The sequence below is a fragment of the Mytilus edulis genome, chromosome 6 (genome assembly GCF_963676685.1).
Source record: "Mytilus edulis chromosome 6, xbMytEdul2.2, whole genome shotgun sequence".
Taxonomy (NCBI): Eukaryota; Metazoa; Mollusca; class Bivalvia; order Mytilida; family Mytilidae; genus Mytilus; species Mytilus edulis.
Window position 1 is genome coordinate 10,511,852 of NC_092349.1, and position 21,939 is coordinate 10,533,790.

At 32.0% G+C, this 21,939-nt stretch overlaps 2 protein-coding genes across 2 annotated transcripts in view; both read left to right on the plus strand.

Moving 5' to 3' along the window:
* Window positions 1-1,917, plus strand: part of LOC139527085 (protein HIRA-like) — a 54,713-nt gene extending 52,796 nt beyond the window's left edge. Inside the window, exons 26-27 of the mRNA XM_071322354.1 lie at window positions 294-385; window positions 1,550-1,917. Coding sequence (XP_071178455.1) covers window positions 294-385; window positions 1,550-1,663 — 206 coding nt within the window. The 3' untranslated portion in view covers window positions 1,664-1,917. The remainder of the gene's footprint in view (window positions 1-293; window positions 386-1,549) is intronic.
* Window positions 1,918-8,304: 6,387 nt separating this feature from the next.
* LOC139527086 (uncharacterized) lies at window positions 8,305-16,097 on the plus strand. The gene is made up of 2 exons (XM_071322355.1): window positions 8,305-8,471; window positions 13,798-16,097. Exon 2 carries the CDS (start codon window positions 13,807-13,809, stop codon window positions 15,187-15,189), a length of 1,383 nt encoding a protein of 460 aa, XP_071178456.1. The 5' UTR covers window positions 8,305-8,471; window positions 13,798-13,806; the 3' UTR covers window positions 15,190-16,097.
* The last annotated feature ends 5,842 nt before the right edge of the window (window positions 16,098-21,939 follow it).

The following is a 21,939-nucleotide window of genomic DNA, read 5'->3' on the forward strand; positions in this document are numbered from 1 at the left end:
TTTATAATATGTACATCAAATGAAAATGATAACATATATTTAAATGAGTAAATCCATACCAAACAACTCAACCAATGAAACAAACAAAATTAAATGACATACATCTGATAATAACACTCTCTACTGGAATGTGATGTAAAAATAGTATGGTCTCTTACATTTGTGTAAAAATAGTATGGTCTCTTACATTTGTATAAAATAGTGTGGTCTCTTACATTTGTGTAAAATAGTATGGTCTCTTACATTTGTGTAAATATAGAGCTCTTTATATGACACAGTATTAATAATTGCAGGTTTGGAAACAAAAATACGGGAAGTATGTGATGATTTATTAGGACCAGTGTACAAGTCAAAAGGTTCCTCATCCTGGGATTCATACATCCTGGTAAGTTACAGTTATATTAAAGTTAAAATGGATACTGTACTTTCTGATAAGTGTAGCCTGTAAATAAGTCAAATGTCATCATCTTGGAATTACTACATTCTACTAGTTCAAGACCCTAAAAATAATTATAGTGTCGCTGAAATTGTTTAACCAAGTAAAATAATATAAAGCATCCCAATGTAGCAAGGCTAAAACAGCCTGGGGATTAAAAACAGGCTCATCGGGTCAGTCTTGTACTAGGCAGGGTTAATATTCATATCATATTCATTTCACATTAGCATGTTCTTGTCGTGAATATTAATATTAATTTGCCGCTAGACTTAAGCTGCTAAGCAGCCACTCATTATCATCATCATCAAGATTTTAATACAATGCAAAAAGGATAACAGCAACCCTAGAAATGAACAGTACAACAAACACTTTTAAGGTGGTACCTAACACTTTAACTAAAATTAATTTGGCTCGTTTAATTTTCTTAAAATTTTGACAAAGTATTTACTTTGACCCTTTGACAAAAATATAAAAATTTCAAAAAATTTGAACCAACTGTTTAATCAGAAAAATTACAATGGTCTTATAACAGTTTGACAAACACTTATTTTGATCATTGAGAAGCTTAATATTCCCATATGAATACAACGTCATAAAAACGTTCTGCTGATTTTACAGAGTTATCTCCCTGTAGTGTTAGGTACCACCTTAATCTCTAAAAAAATAGATTTACAAAGAAAAACTACAATGACCAACACTTGATGTAGATATTGAAACAAAATGTCAAACATAATTATGTTTAGATTGAAAAGCTCGCTGTCTTAGTGTCATTTGACAAACTTGATAAATTCCAATGAAAAACAGATATTTGGTCAAAGGGATTTGTTCTATGTAATATCATTTTTACAAAGATAAACTTATACATGTAATACGGACAGAGTTACTTTCAGAACAGTACAGGTTGTTTGTCAGAAATACCAATGGGCTCAATAAAAAGTCTGAATATTTATTTTACAAAAATCTGATTGGGTGCTCTGCTAAAATATGCAGAACTTTAAATCCATGAAAGATATGGAGGATTTTGTGGAAATATTACCTTTTACATGCTTTCCCAATCTTGTGTTGTTAAAGCTTTATTAATGACATGTTTATTTTATTTTTATCATTTTAAAGGGTATGAAAAAGAGAGAACTACTTCATGGAATTTTACCAAACATTGGCTCAAATCTACAACTTCAAAGACTATTCACTGAATACCAGGAACAATTGGAGACAATTGAAAAATGACAATATACTGGTAGTGATTTGGGAATCATGGATCAAATTTAACCTTATTTGACAAGATCAAAACAAATACGGAAAAATGACATGCCAATCAGACAGCTGTTGAACAGAAACCATTGCCATGGTAATCATAGTTTCAAGAAATTGGAGGATGGGTGATTCAGTGTTGTTCTAGTGCTATTTTGTGTTATTATAGAATGACAAAACTAAAACATTCAGAAGTGCTAGACTTTCAAAATAAAAACCATTTAAGTTAGTGTTTGAATTTATATAAAGTGTTTGAAATGATATATGATTATGACTATGATGAACAACAACTGAAATTGACACTTCAAATACTTAACGGCTGCCATCATAGTTTGGTTGTTGATACAGTGTGTGTGTTTCAACTCACAGACACATGCTTTTGTGCTGACCATGTTTGATCTGTAGATCTTAGATTAGTCTTCTGCTGTTAAATTTACCAATTGCATCCTTTTCCTTATTCACATTGGCAGATAATAAAGTTGAGAATGGAAATGGGGGATGTGTCAAAGAGACATCAACCCGACCAAAAAGCAGACAACAGCCCAAGTCCACAATGGGTCTTCAATGCAGAGAGAAATTTTCACACCCAAGGGGTGGACCTCAGCTGGTCCCTAAATAAAATTGTGTACTAGTTCAGTGAAAAGGACACCACACTTGACTTGCAAACATATAAATTAACTAAAATTAAGAAACATACAAGGTTTACAAAGGCCAGAGGCTCCTAACCTGGGACAGGTGCAAAAATGCGACTGAGTTAAACATGTTTTGTGAGATCTCAACCCTCCCCTATACCTTTAGCCAATGTAAAATAAAGAAACACATAGCAATAAGCACAGTAAAACTCAGTTAAAAAGAAGTATGAGTCCGATGTCGAGTAGGTAACAAATTAAAGAAACTAAGCAAAATGACAATGATACATAAATTAACAGGACCACTAGCATGCATGTATAGCAGGATGCCCTTACCCTGTTGACAAATAGTACTCACTAGTTTGTTTTTTTGATTGGTATTATCCTCCATTTTTTCTGTATTTTACTTTTATATGGACTTAGATTTTCTGCCAGAAAACAACACATTCACTCTGAGGTTAAAGGTTTTAAAATTTTAATAACTTTCTTATACTATTTTGGATTTGTTCCAAACTTGGATAGAAGTTTATTTATGATCAAGAGCTAGTATTTTGAAGGAAATTTTGTTAAAATTTGGTAGGTACCTGTGTATCTGTATTTTACTTATAAATGGACTAAATGGACTTCAATTCACATTACATGCAGTTATAGTTAAAGTTTCTAAACATTTATTAAATTCATAAACTATCCTGGATTTTTACCAAACTTGGACAGAAGCTTCTTACAATCAAAAGTTAGTATCAAGAGGAATACTTTTATTGATTGTTTTTCCTTATTTTTGTTGAGCCTTCAATTAACAACAAAAGTAGGCGAGACACTGGGTTCCTTACAAATGTTTTAGAAATTAGGTTTTCGAGTTTTGGAATTTTATTTATAAAAAAACTGGGATTTTCCAGTTTTCTGACTATAACTCAAAAATGCTTTGATTATCTTTTATGAAACCTTGGTGAAATGTTTATATATAATTGTCCTAAGGCCACACAAATTTAATTCCTTGTTAGACCTGTCTGCACATATTTTTTCTAAAATAAATATTAATTTATCTATTTTGATATTCCCTCTTCCAGCATTCAGAAAAGTATTTGTGTAATTTTGTTGGTGTGATTCAAAGGTATTTTTTAGTTCCTATATAAATTAGAACATTGGTTTTCCTGTTTGAATTATTTTACGGGGTCTTTTATAGTTTGTTGTTTGGACTTCTCAATTTTTTTTTTGGTTTGTATAATGCTATGATGTCGTTGTCCAAAGACCCTGTTGGTTTTGGGACAATAACTATTTTAGTGTATGGATCTCTTATAAATATAAACATAAAAGGAAGGTTGGTATTATTTTTGGGGGCGATGGTCTCAACCGTTTAGGAAGAAGGGGCCTAAAACCAGTACTTTTTCTAGTTTTAGGACTATTACTTTATATGCTCTCAATTGTCCCACAAGTAGAAGATTTGGATTCATTTTTGGGGTAATTGCCTTTAAAAAAAAAATTGTGTGGGGGGGATTTTTTTATCCCTCAAAATATTAAGAAATTAAAAAGAAAATTTCTTCAGGATTTTTTTTTGGTGGAAATAAAGGCTTGGGGCAAAACAAATATTTTTTTTTTGGGGGGTGGGCAGGGGGAAGGTTATTATTTTTCCCTCAAAATTTTAGAAATTGTCAGTTTTTTAAGAGAAAAAAACATTGGGGGGTCACAATTTTTTGGCTAATTCTTTGTTATAGTCTGAAAACAGTTTCACTTAGTATTGCACAACAGCATAGTGTATTGCAGAAAAGCAAGAAATCTTCAATTGGATACAAGTTTAAATCATTTAATAAGTTTCAAGCTCTTTGAGTACTAGTACATTTTTCTGTGTCAGAAACCTATAATGTGTCATATTTTTAATTACAATCTATATTCAGACCTGTATCAAGCTTGAATATTGTGTCTATTTTTGTCACAACTGTTAAAGGTTGAGCATCTGCGGTCATATTCAGCGGCAATCAGTGTAGCAGTTAATTATATTTTGTGCTTTATATAATGTTGTTTGTCTTTTAGTCGTTACTCTTGATTTGCCATGGCATTGTCAGTTTCAATTCCTGAATTGTGAATTTGAATGTCTCTTTGGTATCTTCTCACTTGCCTCACTTTTACATTTTAATATATTAATTTGGAAATATGGTAAGGTTGTCAATGCCTACATGTGAGAACTACACGTATCTACCAAAGTTCAAATAAAGTGGATGTAAATAATTATAGACAACCGTACAGCCGTCAACAATGAGAAAAACCTTTACCGGCTATAAAAGGCTCTGATATAAGTTTTATGAAACAACCCAATTGAGAAAACCAACCGCCTAATTAATTATCAAATTTGATAAATGTATAAAACAATCATATAGCTCAACATGCAGACTTCTAATACGTTCAGGTATTTCACATCCAATTTTTTATGGAAATATTCTTTATAAAGCACAAAGGTGTCAGTATTCACCTCAGAAACTTACAAAACCTTTGAATAGACTTATTAAGAAGGGATATAATTACGATACTGTTGTCAAGTCATTAAAGATTGCATATTTTGGCGTTAATATTGAGTCACTGATAAGGTCTTTGCATCGGAACTAAACACATTTATTCTAAAAACAGTTGTTGGCATGACACGGGTTATGTTCTTCTCATATATGTTATGATGGTATGATACTAAACCCCTAACGGGAAGGATTGTGCCTGATGTTCATATGATGAAAATTTAATCATAATCTTTCAGTCAGTTTAATTGAAGTCTGGAGCTGGCATGTCAGCTAACTGCTAGTAGTCTGTTGTTATATTATTGTCATTTTGTTTATTTTCTTTGGTTACATCTTCTGACATCAGACTCGGACTTCACTTGAACTGAATTTTAATGTGCGTATTGTTATGCTTTTACTTTTCTACATTGGTTAGAGGTATAGGGGGAGGGTTGAGATCTTTAACATGTTTAACCCCGCCGCATTTTTGCGCCTGTCCCAAGTCAGGAGCCTCTGGCCTATGTTAGTCTTGTATTATTCTAGTTTTAGTTTCTTGTGTACAATTTGGAAATTAGTATGGCGTTCATTATCACTGGACTAGTATATATTTGTTTAGGGGCCAGCTGAGGGACGCCTCCGGGTGCGGGAATTTCTCGCTGCATTGAAGACCTGTTGGTGACCCTCTGCTGTTGTTTTTTATTTGGTCGGGTTGTTGTCTCTTTGACACATTCCCCATTTCCATTCTCAATTTTATAAAATATGATAATTAAATGTTTCAAATCACTTTTCTGTATTTATCTACATCAGAAACACTCAGAACAATTGAAAGCCACAGATACATGTAAGTAGTCACACTGTTTGATATACTTAATGACTTAGAAAAAAGCCATAATTCACAAAATGCAGATTAAAGGGTTCTAGTTTAAGTACTCCACATGTGAGCACCGGACCAAAAGGGTACATAATGTAAAGTTATAATAATTTTATGTTAATTTGTTGTGTTTTATGATATACTTTTTAGCTAACCTTAAGCTTTTCTCATTGCTTGGATCTGCCCTTGACATTGTCACTTTTACACAAATCTTCTCCTGTAACTACTTAACCAAACTTTGCCACAATTATAATTTAGGGTATTAAATAAGAAAGATTTGTCCGACATTTACTGTAGTGTGGTTTTTAGAGGAAGACCATCAATGATTAATTAAGAATTAGAAATATGCCATAATAAAAGAAAAAAATTATGAACTTGTAAAGTCTACATTTTAACATTCAAACAGCCATTGTTATCTATAATGTAAAGCTTGGCTAGTGACTAACTAGGTTGGAACTTATAGAAGAAAAAAATGCAACAGGCATGTATTATAAAAGTATATTATTATGAGGAATGAGGTTTACAAAATAGAGAATAATGGACAAGCGCCGAGGAAAATAGGATGAAAATAGAGAAAAGGGTATAATGTTGTGCTAAAATATCAACAATAGAGTTTTATGGTGTGCTAAGGTATCAACAATAGAGAATAATAGTGTGCTATAATGTAACATTAGAGAATAATTGTGTGCTAAGACATAAACAACAGAGAATAATTGTGTGCTAAGACATAAACAACAGAGAATAATTGTGTGCTATAAAAGTTAAACATTGTTAAGATATTTCATATTAAATTTTTGAATTTTTGGATTTTTTGGTTCGTGTTGCTTATTCTTTAGTTTTCTATGTTGTGTCATGTGTACTATTATTTGTCTTTTTTTTTTTTCATTTTTAGCCATCATGGCCATGGCGTTGTCAGTTTATTTTCGATTTATGAGTTTGACTCCCTCTGGTATCTTTCGTCCCTCTTTTAAAACCGATATTACATATTAAATTTTTTGATAGTTTTGTGGTGTTTAGTAAATTATACAATAGTTTTTGTTGAAACCCCCCGGCTACCTCACTCGACCTTCGGTCTCGTGAGGTTAAGGCCGGGGCTTTATAATTTCGGGATCAGGACCCCTCCTATCCTCCGCTTGGAACGTCTGTATCGCATACCTTGCAATTCAATTCTGCGATATTCCTTTTAGAAGATAAGGAAATCTTTAATGTTACAAATGGAAGTTTTTAACGACCTTGACTGGCTATACAGCCCTTGCACGGTCGGTCTTTAATGTTTGCCATGCTTTCGGTGAGAAATACTATTTTACTCTCGCAATGTTGATATTCTCATCCGATCTTTGGTTGAAAGAATGTGGTGTAGTTTCATGTTGTCTTTCAATATGATTGCATTGCCGTCCATTACGGATGTTAATTAGGTTTACCTCAGATTTCAGTATCCAACTTAGCAGTTAACAAACTTTGCTTCAGTTGATGTATCAATTTTTTAGAGCTGCTTTTGTATCTATAGCTGTATGAAATTTGTGTCTTGATATTGTTTCATTCTCGTTTCAAACGCATCCCAAGTATGACATCCAAAACTAAATTGGTAAAATAAATCTCTTCATCCATTGTTCAAAGTATATAATGACAGTAATAAGAGAAGGTGTGCAGTTAAATACTTCAAAAAGTGAACACTTTATCAGCCTATATTTTTCGCATTAATTTTGACACTACGTACTAATCTGAGGTATTTTTGTTACCTTTAAGATCAATATGTAAAACTGCTTAAACACCATTTGTATAATAATAATACTTATTAATTACCATTATTACAAGTATTAATAGACCACTTTCGAGTTCATCCGTCACCGGCAAAAACTCGTCAATTATACGCGCCTTTATGACGTCATTTACCATTTTAGAGGGGGTCGCCTGTATCCCTGCACTTTTTACGTTCATCAAGTGTCTTAGTGATCGTCATTGTGCAGGATAAACTAGAAATAATGGTTGTTCTGTAGGTACATTATGACAATTCCCTAATGACAGCAATGCTGATTGTCTATTTTGAGAATTCAATTTGCCGAATAATTCGTACAATATAGAATTATAGTTTTCCAACCACTCACTCAACATTGGAATGGAAGTGACGACGCCCCTAAACGCACAAATGACGTTCACTAAAACCAGAATTTTTGACGGAAATGCACCGAACTCGAAAGTTGTCTATTAGTACATATGAAAGAATTAAGCAACACAGCTAAAGAAGATTTAAATTTAATAAATTTAGCGTACATTCAATTTGCTGTTTTTAAGGTAACAATAACACAATGTAACCGTAGCCTCAATAATTATTGTTACATTCGTAATTAATCGGTTCCTTGCCCAACTTTGCATTCCGGCAATTACTCTCCGATGTAACAATTATATTTTTATTATTGTTACATTTCCATGTAACCGTAGCCAGTGCCTATAATTTAACCATTGTTAAGCTACGTATGTAATTCTTAAATTTCAAACGGAGTTTCGTTTACACAATACTTTTAAGTAAAACTTTTAAACAATATTTCTAACGGTAGCTTAAATGTTTATTTATAGTACAGAGTCGATATGTTAACCTGTATTTGAATTGAGAAATATATATACTTTGTTTCAAACGGCTCTCCATACATGTGTGGAACATAAGATAAGGGGTTAACAGCGTAGTCATCGCTGGACGTGCCAGTTGTCATGGTTGTGTACGTACTATCCGTTGACTGTCCTGATCGGTGATCATTAGGCTGTTGACCACTGTTGGAACATAACCTCGTTCAGACATTTTTGATTGGGTAAGTGTGCACTAAGTATTTTTGTCTATAAACTATCATATATACACGTGTACAGCATAACACTGTCGGTATTTTTTTCTTCTAAAATGGGGTAGGTTTTCGATTTTTTTTGGGATGTTTGTTTGCTGTTGATTATTATCATTTGAAACTTTTTGAGGCATGGGTCATGGGGGTTGACATAGTTGAAACCGAAAGTAATTGAATTTAACCATTCCCATTTACCAAATAGCATTCTTGTAATTGTCATGATTATATTATCATGCAACTTTTTAAATCGAGAATTTAATATAAATTAATACGTAGATGAAAATAGGTATTATGTAAACTAATCTAAACTGTTAAAGCATGATCTCCCACACTTTATATCACGCTTTATATAAGCGTACGTGTCATTTCACTGTATGTAAACTGCGAGTCGATTTAAGTTTTATTACTTAAACTTTTTTTGATTTTTGTTGATTATGTTTTTTGTCATTTTTAGTGGGAACGCTACTTTTTAGCACCGCTTTTATTCACAAGAAATAAATTACCCTCCTGTATTTTTCAAAACCTTTGACAGTTTTGGGATCTCAATGCTCTTCAACTTCCCACTTTATCATGTTTATTTAGTGTTTTTATTTATTTGATTCGAACATGGCTAATGAGTCTTTGTATATGAAATACACATCTGGCGTACAAATCACCGATAAGTTTTTATAACCAGTGGTCTACACCATTTATTGTGGATTATCCCCTCGTGGGTATCACGAGCCCAGTAGGAAAGAACCTCATCATAGGAAGCCCTTATACCGAGTACGTTGATATGGCATATCATTGATTTGGTCATATTTATAACATATATGAATTATATCACGCTGACTTATATTTCATACTTATTTGTTTTGTATTGAATTAAATAAGGCACTGGCTACGGTTACATGGAAATGTAACAATAACAAAAATATTTTTGTTACATTTTATTTTATATTTACAATACATACAGTTATTACATACAATTTCTTTATTTATTTTTATTAACAATGACAGTTTCTACATATCCAGTAAGTTGTTTGTGGAGCATTTTAAAGTCCGACACATTTTTTTTTTTTACAAAACCTCTCCAAACAATATTTGTATATAGGTATATAGTTTTAAAAAAAGGGAAAAACATTTCCATGTAACCGTAGCCAGTGCCATTAAATAATGACAAACATCTAAGTGCTAGACAGACAAAACAAAAATATAAATATTGTACCAATTGAGACTTCGGCAATCCGTACATCAAATTAGTAAAAATCAGACAATGTTTCGAATTGACCAGTAATTTTTACAGATTAATAGATAAATCAATTATGTTTCATGTCATAGTCCCGGATAATGGGGTGATGATACCATTCATAAGTTAACGACACACCGACGGGCAGTGACATCGACCTAGAACTATAATATGTTCCTATAAGAGGGAATAAAAAATAGTTTCTCTTTAAACAATTGCAACTATTTATCTTTTTAATAGGAGAGATGACTTAATTCATTTTTCATGTTATTTTGTCGGGGAATTTTCAAATTGTTGCTATGCATTATTCCCAAATTTGACATACTGTGCTAAGGCCAAAACAAAATATATGCCTGCTTCCTGTTCCCGACCGACCGTGACTCAAAAAACCCGACCCTAGAATTTGTTCTTTAAATTTGGGGGAAAAAAATCGTTTTCGGTCCGGAAAATTCGTTATCCGGTCCGATCCAGATTTGTATCTTACTATGTCCAAACAATAAAAAATGGCTGCTCCCAGCACAAATGTGCTACAATTAAGGTTTAAAAAATGTCGGTACTGGGAGGAGAAGTCAATTATAGCTTCTTAAAGAAATTAACTCATTTTGGGGTACAGAACCCTAATTAAACATGACATTGAAGAGGGGGGATAGGACCTTTATCGGGACTCCGGGATCGGGTGTTTTTAAGCTCGGGATTTCGGGATTGACCCTTTCGGGATCCGGGAATAGTTTTTTTCGGATTTCGGGACATCGGGATTTACTTTATTTAAATTCGGGACCTCGGGAATTCGTTTTTTTAAGTTCGGGATTTCGGGATCAGGACCCCTCCTATCCCCCCTCATTGAACCGACTGCAAATCTGACAGGGAAAGCAAAAAATATTTAAAGAAAAAAAAAAGAAAAAAAAAATCTCGACCTACCGACCCTGTTTCATTTGACTTGGCGGCAGGAAACAGACATATTTTTTTTGGCCTAATGAAGTTAGTGACAACCGTATCTCATTTCCGTTTTTATTCCACCGCAAAACTTTTTTTTTGTCGTATATTGATATCACGTTGTCGTCGTCGTCGTCGGCGTCGTCGCCATCGTCGTCCGATTAAAGGCAACAGTAGTATACCGCTGTTCAAAACTCATAAATCCATGGACAAAAAACAAAATCGGGGTAACAAACTAAAACCGAGGGAAACGCATTAAATATAAGAGGAGAACAAGACATAACACTAAAATGTAACACACACAGAAACGGACCGAGCATCAGAAACAATCCCACGAGAATAACAAATATAACATCAAAACCAAATGCATGAATTTGGGATAGACAAGTACCGTGACACGTCTTATCGCAATGTGAATTTACACTCAAAAATAAGAGAAAACAAACGACGCAACGTTAAAATGTAACACACACAGAAACGAACTATAATATAACAATGGCCATGTTCCTGACTTGGTACAGGCCATTTTTAAAGGAAAAAAATGGTGGGTTGAACCTGGTTTTGTGGAATGCAAAGCCTCGCACTTTTATGGCCATGTGAAATATAACATCAAAATGACAACACAACACCACAGGACTACAATATAAATAAATTGGAGAACACAATTGACAAAGAATCACACGAACAACAGCCAACAAAAGGCAACAAATTCAAAATTTTAATACGCCAGAAGTGCATTTTGTCCACACAAGACCTACTAGTGACGCCCAGATACAAAAATTTGAAAGACGAAACAAGTACAAAGTTGAACAGCATCGAGGACCAAAAGATAAAAAAAAGTTGTGCCAAAAACGGCAAGGGTTTTCTGTTAGTTACCAGAACATCCCTATTATTTAGAATAATTTATACTTTTGCAAACAGTAAATTTTATAAAATGACTATACAAAAGATGTACATGATAAAACTGAAGTATTAACTAATTGCAGGAAACAACTGAAATACATTAAATAACCATTTGCAACACAAAAAGTAGACACACCCGAATAAGTTTAAACCTCAACGCCAAGTGACGTCATATTAGAAACTGCAAAAAAATGACAAAAAAATGACGTCATTTGACTTTGTAAAACAGATCATCAAAAAATGAAAAATGACGTCACATTAGAATGAATAAGATAGAATTAGGATCGATTTAAGATTATATTTGAACTAAATACTGATTTTGCATTTTTAAATAACAATGCACATTTCAATACTTATTAATAGCAAACTAAGATAGCAATTAACTATATTATAAAGCTATGTCCGGTTTGTTTTGAATCTAACTTCAAACGTAAAATATCTTACTGATTACGTTGAACAAAATCGAATCTAATAAATGAAGGCGGTGATTAATTTTCTTTACCATAACACATAAATATAATAGAAAAGACGTCAACACATTTGACAAAATCCGATGACAATTACAAATATAACATTAAACATTTATATTAACGTTAATATAAGTATATAGAAATCAATAAACTTTTAACACAATGTTTATAACCACAAAAGGAAGGTTGGGATTGATTATTTGGTGGTTATGATCCTAAAGGTTTAGAAATGAGGGGCCAAAAAAGGGGCCCAAATAAGAATTTTTATAGTTTTCAGTCAATAACTTGTGTTTAAGTATATAAATCTCTCTGGAATTATACCACAAGTTTCCATACTACAAATGGATGGTTATGGGGGGTTATGGCTCAAATCATTTAGCACTAAGGGGCAAAAAAGGGGAAACAAGTTTGTTTTTTCTGGTTAATGGACAATTTAGACAATTTAAAAGCAGTGTAAGCATGGTAAGAGAGGTAATCGAATTAACATTAAACGAATACTGTTATATATATTTTTATATTTGCTTACTTGATTACATCCCTTACACTGCCTGAAAATTATGTATTCAGAAATGATGATTGTCTTGAGATATGTAGCTGTAAATTTATTTTTAGAAGTTGCTATTAATTTTTATGTTCTAATTCGCCAAGCTTAACCGAACATAAATTATTTAGTCAATAAAACTCAACACATGTATACATACTACATGAATGAGCTCTCCTTGTGAGAAGCACACTTTAATACTTTATTATATTTCCTCCAAGCATCAAAAAACCATTTCATGTATTCATATTTCAATATTCATTCAAATGTTAATCTGCATCTAATAACTCATCCAAGAAAATCACACAAGTTTCCTCAATACACCAAAGTCCGTATCGGGACTCCATCCAACTAAAAATCTAAATCTACGACATTCTACAAAACACAATTAACACATTATTATTACAATTTATCTAGTCACATCATTAAACTGTCTAACTCAAATCTATCAAATGGGTGGGGTTGGGTGGGATGGGGGATATGTATAACGAAACGGAAGGTATACTACCCGGAAAAGGCAAAACGTCGAATAACTGGTTATAAAAATATATATTATTTACAACAAAATTCTGCACGAGAATCACGATCATTCCCTCGTACAAACGGGTAGGATACCTGCATTGTGACATACAATATCCAATAAAATCATACAATTAACAAACCAGGTATAAAACCATGTGCTCATCAACACGTGTTGAACATAAACAAACACAGACATGTGCTTCCGATACTATTAATAAATATATATATTATTTTAACCATGACTGTATTTCATTTTATATTTTAATATTCTATGATGTATTTAAATAAGTAGTTATTGTTGCCAACTCTATAAGAAACTAAAAAGAATTTGTCTTCAAATATTTGTTTTAGGGGATAAATATTCAACAGCATAGTGTATTGCTCAAATGCAATTTTTTTAAAGTTCATTAGACCACATTCATTCTGTGTCAGAAACTTTTGCTGTGTCAACTATTTAATCACAATCAAAATTCAGAGCTGTATCAATCTTGCACGTTGTGTCCATACTTGCCCCAACTGTTCAGGGTTCAACCTCTGCGGTCGTATAAAGCTGCACCCTGTGGAGCATCTGGTTGCATCCTGTGTCGACCACTTAGTTATAGCTGACATCGTTTTCCTTTAACAAAACATAGTGCACACGAGTTGTTTACCTGTCATATACTTTTTTTTTACAATTTTCATGGTGGTATACTTTTTTTCCAGAATATTGAAATGGCTACAGCTAGTGTATGTGGTCCATGTTTTGCAGAAAATAAAACGTTAAAGGCAACCAAGTTTTGTTCCGATTGTGAAGAAAGACTATGTTCCAGCTGCACTGAATCACATGACCGGTTCAAAGCATTCAAATCACATCACGTGATAGATTTGTCGTCTGTCGATAATAAGATTCCAATCTCTGTGACAAAATGCTGCCAAATCCATACGGAATTACTCCTGGATTATTTTTGCACAGATCATGATATCATTTGCTGTAGAGCATGCATTCCCAATGACCACAGGACATGTCAAAATATTCTACCATTAGAGTTTGCTTCTAAAAATGTGAAAACGTCTGCACTTTATACCGATGTTATGCAGGAAATTAAACACCTTCTTGCAATATTGAATAAATTCAACGATAACAGGCAGTCCAATTTAGAATTACTTGCAAAGTCTAAATTAGCAATAACCAATCGGATAAGTGAATTAAAAGTCCAATTATTGAAGCAAATAGATACACTTGAACTTGATCTTCACTCCACACTTTCGTCCTTCAAACTAAAACATGAAACTAAAATCAACAATCAAAAGGAAGAAATATCACAGATGTTGGAGATCTTAAAATCAAAGGAAAATGAAATAGAAGTCTTGAAAGAGTGTGGTTCGAATAAACAGTTATTTATAGCATTGCGTAAACAGGTATCTGATGTACAAACCGCCGAAGACAAAGTTCAGCAGATGATTTCCAGTTCACAAGAAGTCGATATATCTTTAGACGAATACAAAAATGTAAAGATGAAATGTTTTGGATCATTGTTAGAGAATGTTAAACCATGTCAAATTCTATACAAACCGTTGAAATTTCAGCAGGCCCAGATTATGGCAGAACCAACCCATCGTACCCTTGGGTTTGATAAAGATCCATTTGCTCCATTTCCTGCAGGAAAATTCAATATGGATGAATTTAAACGTGTATATTCAAATAAGGACACATTAAAAGTTGCACTTCCATATTTTTGGAACAATTTTGAAAAAAACAATTATTCTATATGGTATTGTGAATACAAGTATAACTCAGAACTGACTAAAATTTTCATGACCTGCAATTTAGTAGGAGGATTCTTTCAACGAGTGGAAAAACTGAGGAAGAACGCTTTTGGAAGTATGTGTATATTTGGAAAAGATAACAAAAACAGTATAGCAGGTGTATGGTTCTGGAAAGGACCCAAATTAGCATTTGAGCTATCTCCTCACTGGCAGATTGACTATGAATACTATGAATGGAAAAAATTGGATCCAACTACAGCAGAGACAAAGAAAATGGTAGAAGAATACTGGAATTGGGAGGGATATTTTGGTGGTAAAAAATTCAATCAAGGAAAAATCTTTAAGTGAAAAGAGACAACTTGTGTGAAAAGACACAGATTTAAAAGTTAAATTACAAGCGAGATTGAACCTCATGATTTTTTTCTTAGAATTCATGAAATTATATTCGCCATGTCTCAAAGTGACGAAAAACAGACAAACAACAGTAAACACACACAACATAAAAAAAACCCAAAGACTGAGCAACACTAACCCCACCAAAACTATTTAAACTTCACCACTTGGAAACTTGGTTTAAAAGCTTCTTTGTGAGCAGAAAAATCATGATAGGAAATACAAGCCCTAGAAAATCGTTTCAACTGGATATGTGTTCTCCGTATGCATGCACTGCTGAACTCATCCTTTTTTGTCGTAAAGTCTTGTTTTCAACCGTTAATAAACTCCTGGTGTGAGTCAAGATATGAGGCAGACTTAACTGTATTTGTTGAATCCGCCAAACTCGATGGGATATATGCGTTCAACATAGTTACCAAAATTTAAAGGTCAGAAAGTAAAATTAAACATGTTAAAGAATACCACGCATTTCTTTTCTTTTAAGTTAAGTAACTGATAGTATAGTCACTGTGATATCTTACCAGCAAGTGAATATTCGAGGTACGATTGCCAGTGTGAAAAATTCCCAACAGAAATCAAATTACATGATCTTAAAGTTAATAAAGTCAGTTCAGTTTGTGTTCAATGAATTCTTATCTCAGTATTATTATATTTATTATTTGTACTCGTGTCCCTCTTTTTTTGTTGTAGAGTGTGTTTATATGAAATACTTTTCATGTCCAGATTTTTGTGTATGAGTTTTTACTTGTGTTTCGCAACAACACGTAATTCGAGTCGACCATTGTGAGAGTTCTGATCGAATAAATATTGATTGAGTTCTTTTACATGTTTAGAATAGTTTTCTCATATACCATCATACCCTATTTCCTTTGTTTTTCTTTCATATTTTGATAAATATGCAATATCTGGTGGTGAAAACCTAAAAATTCATGCAATAAAATAAAGAAAAAGGTTTAATTTTATGAAAGCTAGCAGTATGAGATACACAATTAAATATAAATATAAGTATGAAGATATTTTTTTATACATCTACAAAAATGTTTTTGGCGATTCATATGTTCATGATATTGGTATCACGTCGTCGTCGTCCGAAGACATTTGGTTTTCGCACAAAAACTTAAGTATAAGTGAACAAAAATCTATGAAATTTAAACGCAAAGTTTATGATCACAAAAGGAAGGTTAGGATTGATTTTTTGAGATTTGGTCCCAACAGTTTAGGAATAAGGGGTAAAAAGGGCCCAAATGAGCATTTTCTTTTAGGATTTCGCACAATAACTTTAGTTAAAGTACATAGAAATCTATGAAATTTAAACACAAGGTTTTTGACCGCAAAAGGAAGGTTGGGATTGATTTTTGCAGTTTAGATATTAGGGGCCAAAAGGGGCCAAAATTAAACGTTGTTTGATTTCACCAAAAATTGAATTATTGGGGATTGTTGTAAATTACTTTACTTTCTTTTATTATAGACATTTTCGTATAATTGGTAAACGTCTTAATTTCGCGACGATATTGTATTCCTACATGTAGTTTAGATAAAGATTTCGTTCTTTGAAGACGTTCTTCATTATTTCTTTAGAATATATGTCAAAGGGATCTTTGATATGCCGAGTCTAACCGTGTATTTAGATTTTTTAATAGTTGTTTTCAAATTGGTCTACAGTAAGGTCCAAAGGGTCCAAAATTAAACTTAGTTTGATTTTAACAAAAAATGAACTCTTAGGTTTCTTTGATATATGCTGATTCTTAACATGTACTAGATTTTTGATTATGGGCCCAGTTTTCAAGTTGTCCAAATCGGGGTCCAAAATTATTTCGTTTGATTTCAACAAAAATTGAACATATGGGGTTCTTTGATATGCTTAATCTAACCATGTATTTAGATTTTTTATATTTTGTCCCAGATATCAAATGGTCCACATTGAGGTCTAAAGGGTCCAAAATTGAATTTATTTGATTTCATAGAAAATTGATTTCTTGGGATTCTTAGATATGCTGAATCGAACCATGTATTTAGCAGGGATGGGGTAATTAAAAATGTAATGGTAATTAAGTGTAATGCATTACAATTTTCCATGTAATTGAATGTAATGTGTAATTGAGGATTTTTTTAATTACATGTAATGGTAATTTAATTAATTACATTGAAAAAAGCATGTAATGCCCAATTACTTTTGAATTACATTTCAATTACATGTACTTTTATGGTGTTAAAGATGAGGATTTGTGTTTAATAATATAAATTGAAAAACTATATGTATTTTTCAAATATTGATGTAACATGGTTTTTTAATATATGAAGTCTGTAATTTATTCTGAAGTTTTTTTATCATTTATTTGACTTACAGATTTTTTTAAATAGTCTTATAATTTAAAAAATGTGAGAATCATATACAATGTATAAGTGTTTTTCAGTTTTTAAGAAAGATTTTTATAAACTATATACTATAGGTTGATAAGTAATGAATCACCTTGCTAAACATAAACAAAAAAATGTGTCACGGTGAAACATCTTTCTTAGACAGTTTTTTTCAGAATTTAAAATCATTTTGTTAAATTAGTATACACAAAAAGATTATAGAAATAAAAACTAACAGCTGTAAAAACAAACAGCAATTAATCAGATTAAAATGTCCAGGGGCAATGCCATTATTACCTGTATTTCATCTAATTATAGTGTGTGATAACATTGTGCGAGGGAATTCGACGTTTGATGTACCACTGTTCACTCCAGTGCAATTTATGACAATGCCACTGCATCAATCAGAATTATTTTTTTTTGCAGTGTTTTAAGAAATGATTTTGCTTTGTTGTCGCATATTATTTGTGAAACATTCAATGTTTTAAAAAGGCGAATTTTCTTTATAAAGTCAATGATTATGTTGACTTTTGAAGGCCAAACTTTCTACAGCCTTAAATACGCTAATGAAAGATCCAAAAACTATACCAATACATAACGACATGTTTATGAAATTATAACAAATCTATTGGTTAACAAATTTTTACTCGTTATTGCAAAATAATGAACTTAAAGACCAAACAGCCTATTTATTTCTACCAGTGATTTTTCCTTAAAATTTCGTGTGAAGGTATTTCATGATTTGAGGAACAAAATATGATGAAAAAAATTGGGGGTCACCGACTTAGTTTTGTCGCTATAGCAACCTCAGTTTCGTGTTTCCCCGAATATTAACATATATTTGCTTCTTAATTAAACTCTCCAAAAAATCCTTTATATCAAACCTACAAGCATGATTCTTGTTTCACGTTAAACAGTAGATTTGTAGCTATCAAATACAGGCTCAAGAATTTAAGACTCATATTGTTTTGATCTTTAAAAATATGTTTTATTTCATTCCCGCCAAAAATAAAACGTAGAAATGAAAAACGTTTCCAGTATTAAAAAATATCTACCAGTGATTTCTACATAATAATTTCAAGAAGGAAAGTGCCATGTGCACTCTACAAAATAAAGCCAAAAAAAGTGTATGTCACCGACTTTTCAAAAAAGTTATGAGTAATTTTCATGTTTTTTTCTCGTTCGTTTTGAAGAAAAGAGTTGTCTTTCTTCAGAACATTGCATCTGACGTCATAGTACAAACTTTCCTTGCTGGCGCACTATTTGAAAACAATCGCAAATTGGACGTTTGAAACCCACATTTAAATTTCCAAGACTAACAACTATATTCACCTACTTTATTATCCGGTAATACAAGAGATTAAATGCACGTGTCAGTATCAGATCTTATGATGTTGTTGCCTCACAATAATAACCTTCAGAAACCCCATCCGTCGGAATGGAAAATTGTTTGAAATTTACCTTTCTCGCCGCTTTTGTTAGGAAAATCTGTTTTTGTCCTCTGCCCCTCAGAAGCAAAATTATTGAAAAAAAAGAAATGAAAGATGGCACTGGCTAACTACAGAGTATTTGACTATATCAGACTATATAAGTGTGGTTTTTTTATCACGTCAATTTCAGAAGTTTGCCGTAACGAACTCATTTACTACTGTTGACAGACCGGATATATACAAAAGCATGGACGGACTTCTTTATACCATTTTATTTCCCGACTAAGACGAGCGTATAGAAATTATTCCATCTAGTTTGTGAACTCATTATTTCTGAATATTTAAGATATAAGGAATTAAATCAAAATTTATAGGTATAATATATGAATTAAAGTTTTTGATTCTAAAACGTTATACATCTATCATGAAATACAATCCCTGTTATTGCTACCTCACGTGTTTTGAATAAACCAGAGAGTAATATAAATTACAAAAAGTTTTAATTCAAAAATTAATTTAGAAATAATTTTCTGTTGAAAACTACAAAGTAAGATTTCTCAAATGGGATAAAATATTATAAATCTAAACTGCTAATTTTGGAAATAAAAAAAAAGTCAAAATTGTTGCCGGCATTGAAAATCGAAATTTGTTTTCAATCTTTCCGGTCATAGTTTTAGCTAAATGGAACGGGGGAATTTATGTTGGATATTATCCTTGGAAGCAATTGTTTTTGTCATATTAAGTTAAATTTACAACTGTTTTATATGTTTTGCCTTACAGCTAATTTTCTAATGCATGTAGGGTGAAACTTTGGTTGGCTTCCTTGCTTTGTATGTATCAATGTTTATTCAAGCTTTGTAATTAATATTATCTTCATATATAGGTATGTAAACCTTATATGATATTTAAATTCAGTTGGACATTATCACAACATATACAATTAAAGCTAGCAACTAACTAAAGTGTTGATCTACTTACATTAGGAAATTAGCTGTACGATCAGTGGGATCAGGCGAAATGTTTACCATTACTTCTTAAGACAATTTAAAATGAAACAAATGACAAACGACAATGACCCTTTGTCATAATTATAAGATTTTGTCAAATAAGCAGTATAAATAAATTTTAAATTCATTGCAAGATCTGACATTATTTAACGATAATCATCCAGACATCAGTTACATGCATACGTTGCCAGTATGTCAAAACTTCTAGGAATAATTGTTTATCGGCCTGACCTTCTGAATACTCAATTTTTAAAAACTTTGAAAAATTGACATTAAAATTAAAAGGATCAAATCACAGGGAACATGTGTACTAAGTTTTAAGTTGATATGACTTCAACTTCATCTAAAACTACCTTGATCAAAAACTTTAACCTGAAGCGGGACAGACGGACGAACGGACGGGCCAGAAAACATAAATTGAACATAAAAACTATCACCTATCTAATAACCGGTACCCTGTACACAATTGAAAGAATAAAAAAAAAATGAAATGCAGATCGGCGGAAATATCAGACAAAATCTACGCATGTGAAAGAATAAAAAAAAAAAAGAAATGCAGATCGGTGCAAAAAAGTCGAGATCAAAATTTATATGTTATTGTTTTTATTAGAACGAATGTTAAATATAGTGTCTGTATCCATTTGTGTTAAATTTCCACAAGCTATCAGCTCGACGTTTAATTCCTCTTTTCTTGGGAGACGTACTTTTTTAAAAGCGTGCACCATGTTGGAATCCGTGAAAAACGCGAAATAGGACGTTATACTTTGACGTTTTCTCATTGCTAGAAACAACGTCATAGAGCTTTTATGTCACTACCAAGTTGCGTTAGTTGATGCGCATAAACAATAGGCTGTTTGGTCTTTAATATATCTGACATTTTCTCCCTACCCAGTTTACCCCTATACATTTTTATGATGTGGACTGGTCATTGTTATTGAATCGTAGGCAATTTGATTGGATTAAGTTGTTATTAGTTTACCTTCAAACTTGTTTATGCTTTTCATATATGACTATTGATTAATTAGAACGTGCATGAATGTGTACGGTAACTAAAATGACCTTCAAACTGGATACTGGACGAGTCAATATTATGTTTTATCAAGTTAAGGTATGAAAGGTAAGAATTGCCACTTATTCGATTTTCACAAAATTTTCGGAATATACAGTTGAAAGGTTATTTTTTAAAAGTCAATTGTGAAGAGTAAAGAGAAAGTTTACAAATAATACGTTTTGTTCCATTAAACAAGTCATTTTCGTAAGAGAAATACCGAAATATATTTTACGCACGACTACGGCAGGTAAAATTATTATTTATCATAATAAAAAAAAGCATTTTTCAGTCTCATTGGAATATGTTGATTACAATTAATCCCAAACTTAAGAAGTAAGTAACTAAAGTCAAAATATGTCCGATCTGCCTATTTCTGCACATCAAAAGTCAATACGATCGTTTTAAAGTCAATTTCGTTTACCTCACAAAATCTTGTTAGGCACAATAGCAAAATATTGGTAATATTTAGACCAATTATATACATTGTATGTACTAAAAATTATTTTCAATATTGTGATAAGCACACTTTTTAATATTTTTAAAGTAAAATAAAGAAATATTTTTAATAATTTATATATATTTATTCATATTATGTTAAATTCAAATGAGTTCATTTCTGAGATATATATCAAAATACTCCTTGATGTATTGGCAAGTTAATTGGAACAAATTCCCTCTCAATCCTATCAATATGATGATTTTCTATTAATCATAAAACTTCCATGTTCTGATCAAGCAATATCTAGCACATTAGCTCCTGTCGAAAGACTATTTACAATTGCTGTTTTCAGACCAGAAGATTCAGACTAATTGACAAAACATTAAAATAACTAAATTAAATGATTATCAAATGCAATGC

Excerpts from the sequence above, each read along its gene's own strand:
- LOC139527086 (XM_071322355.1), top strand. The coding sequence starts at position 13,807 with ATGGCTACAGCTAGTGTATGTGGTCCATGTTTTGCAGAAAATAAAACG.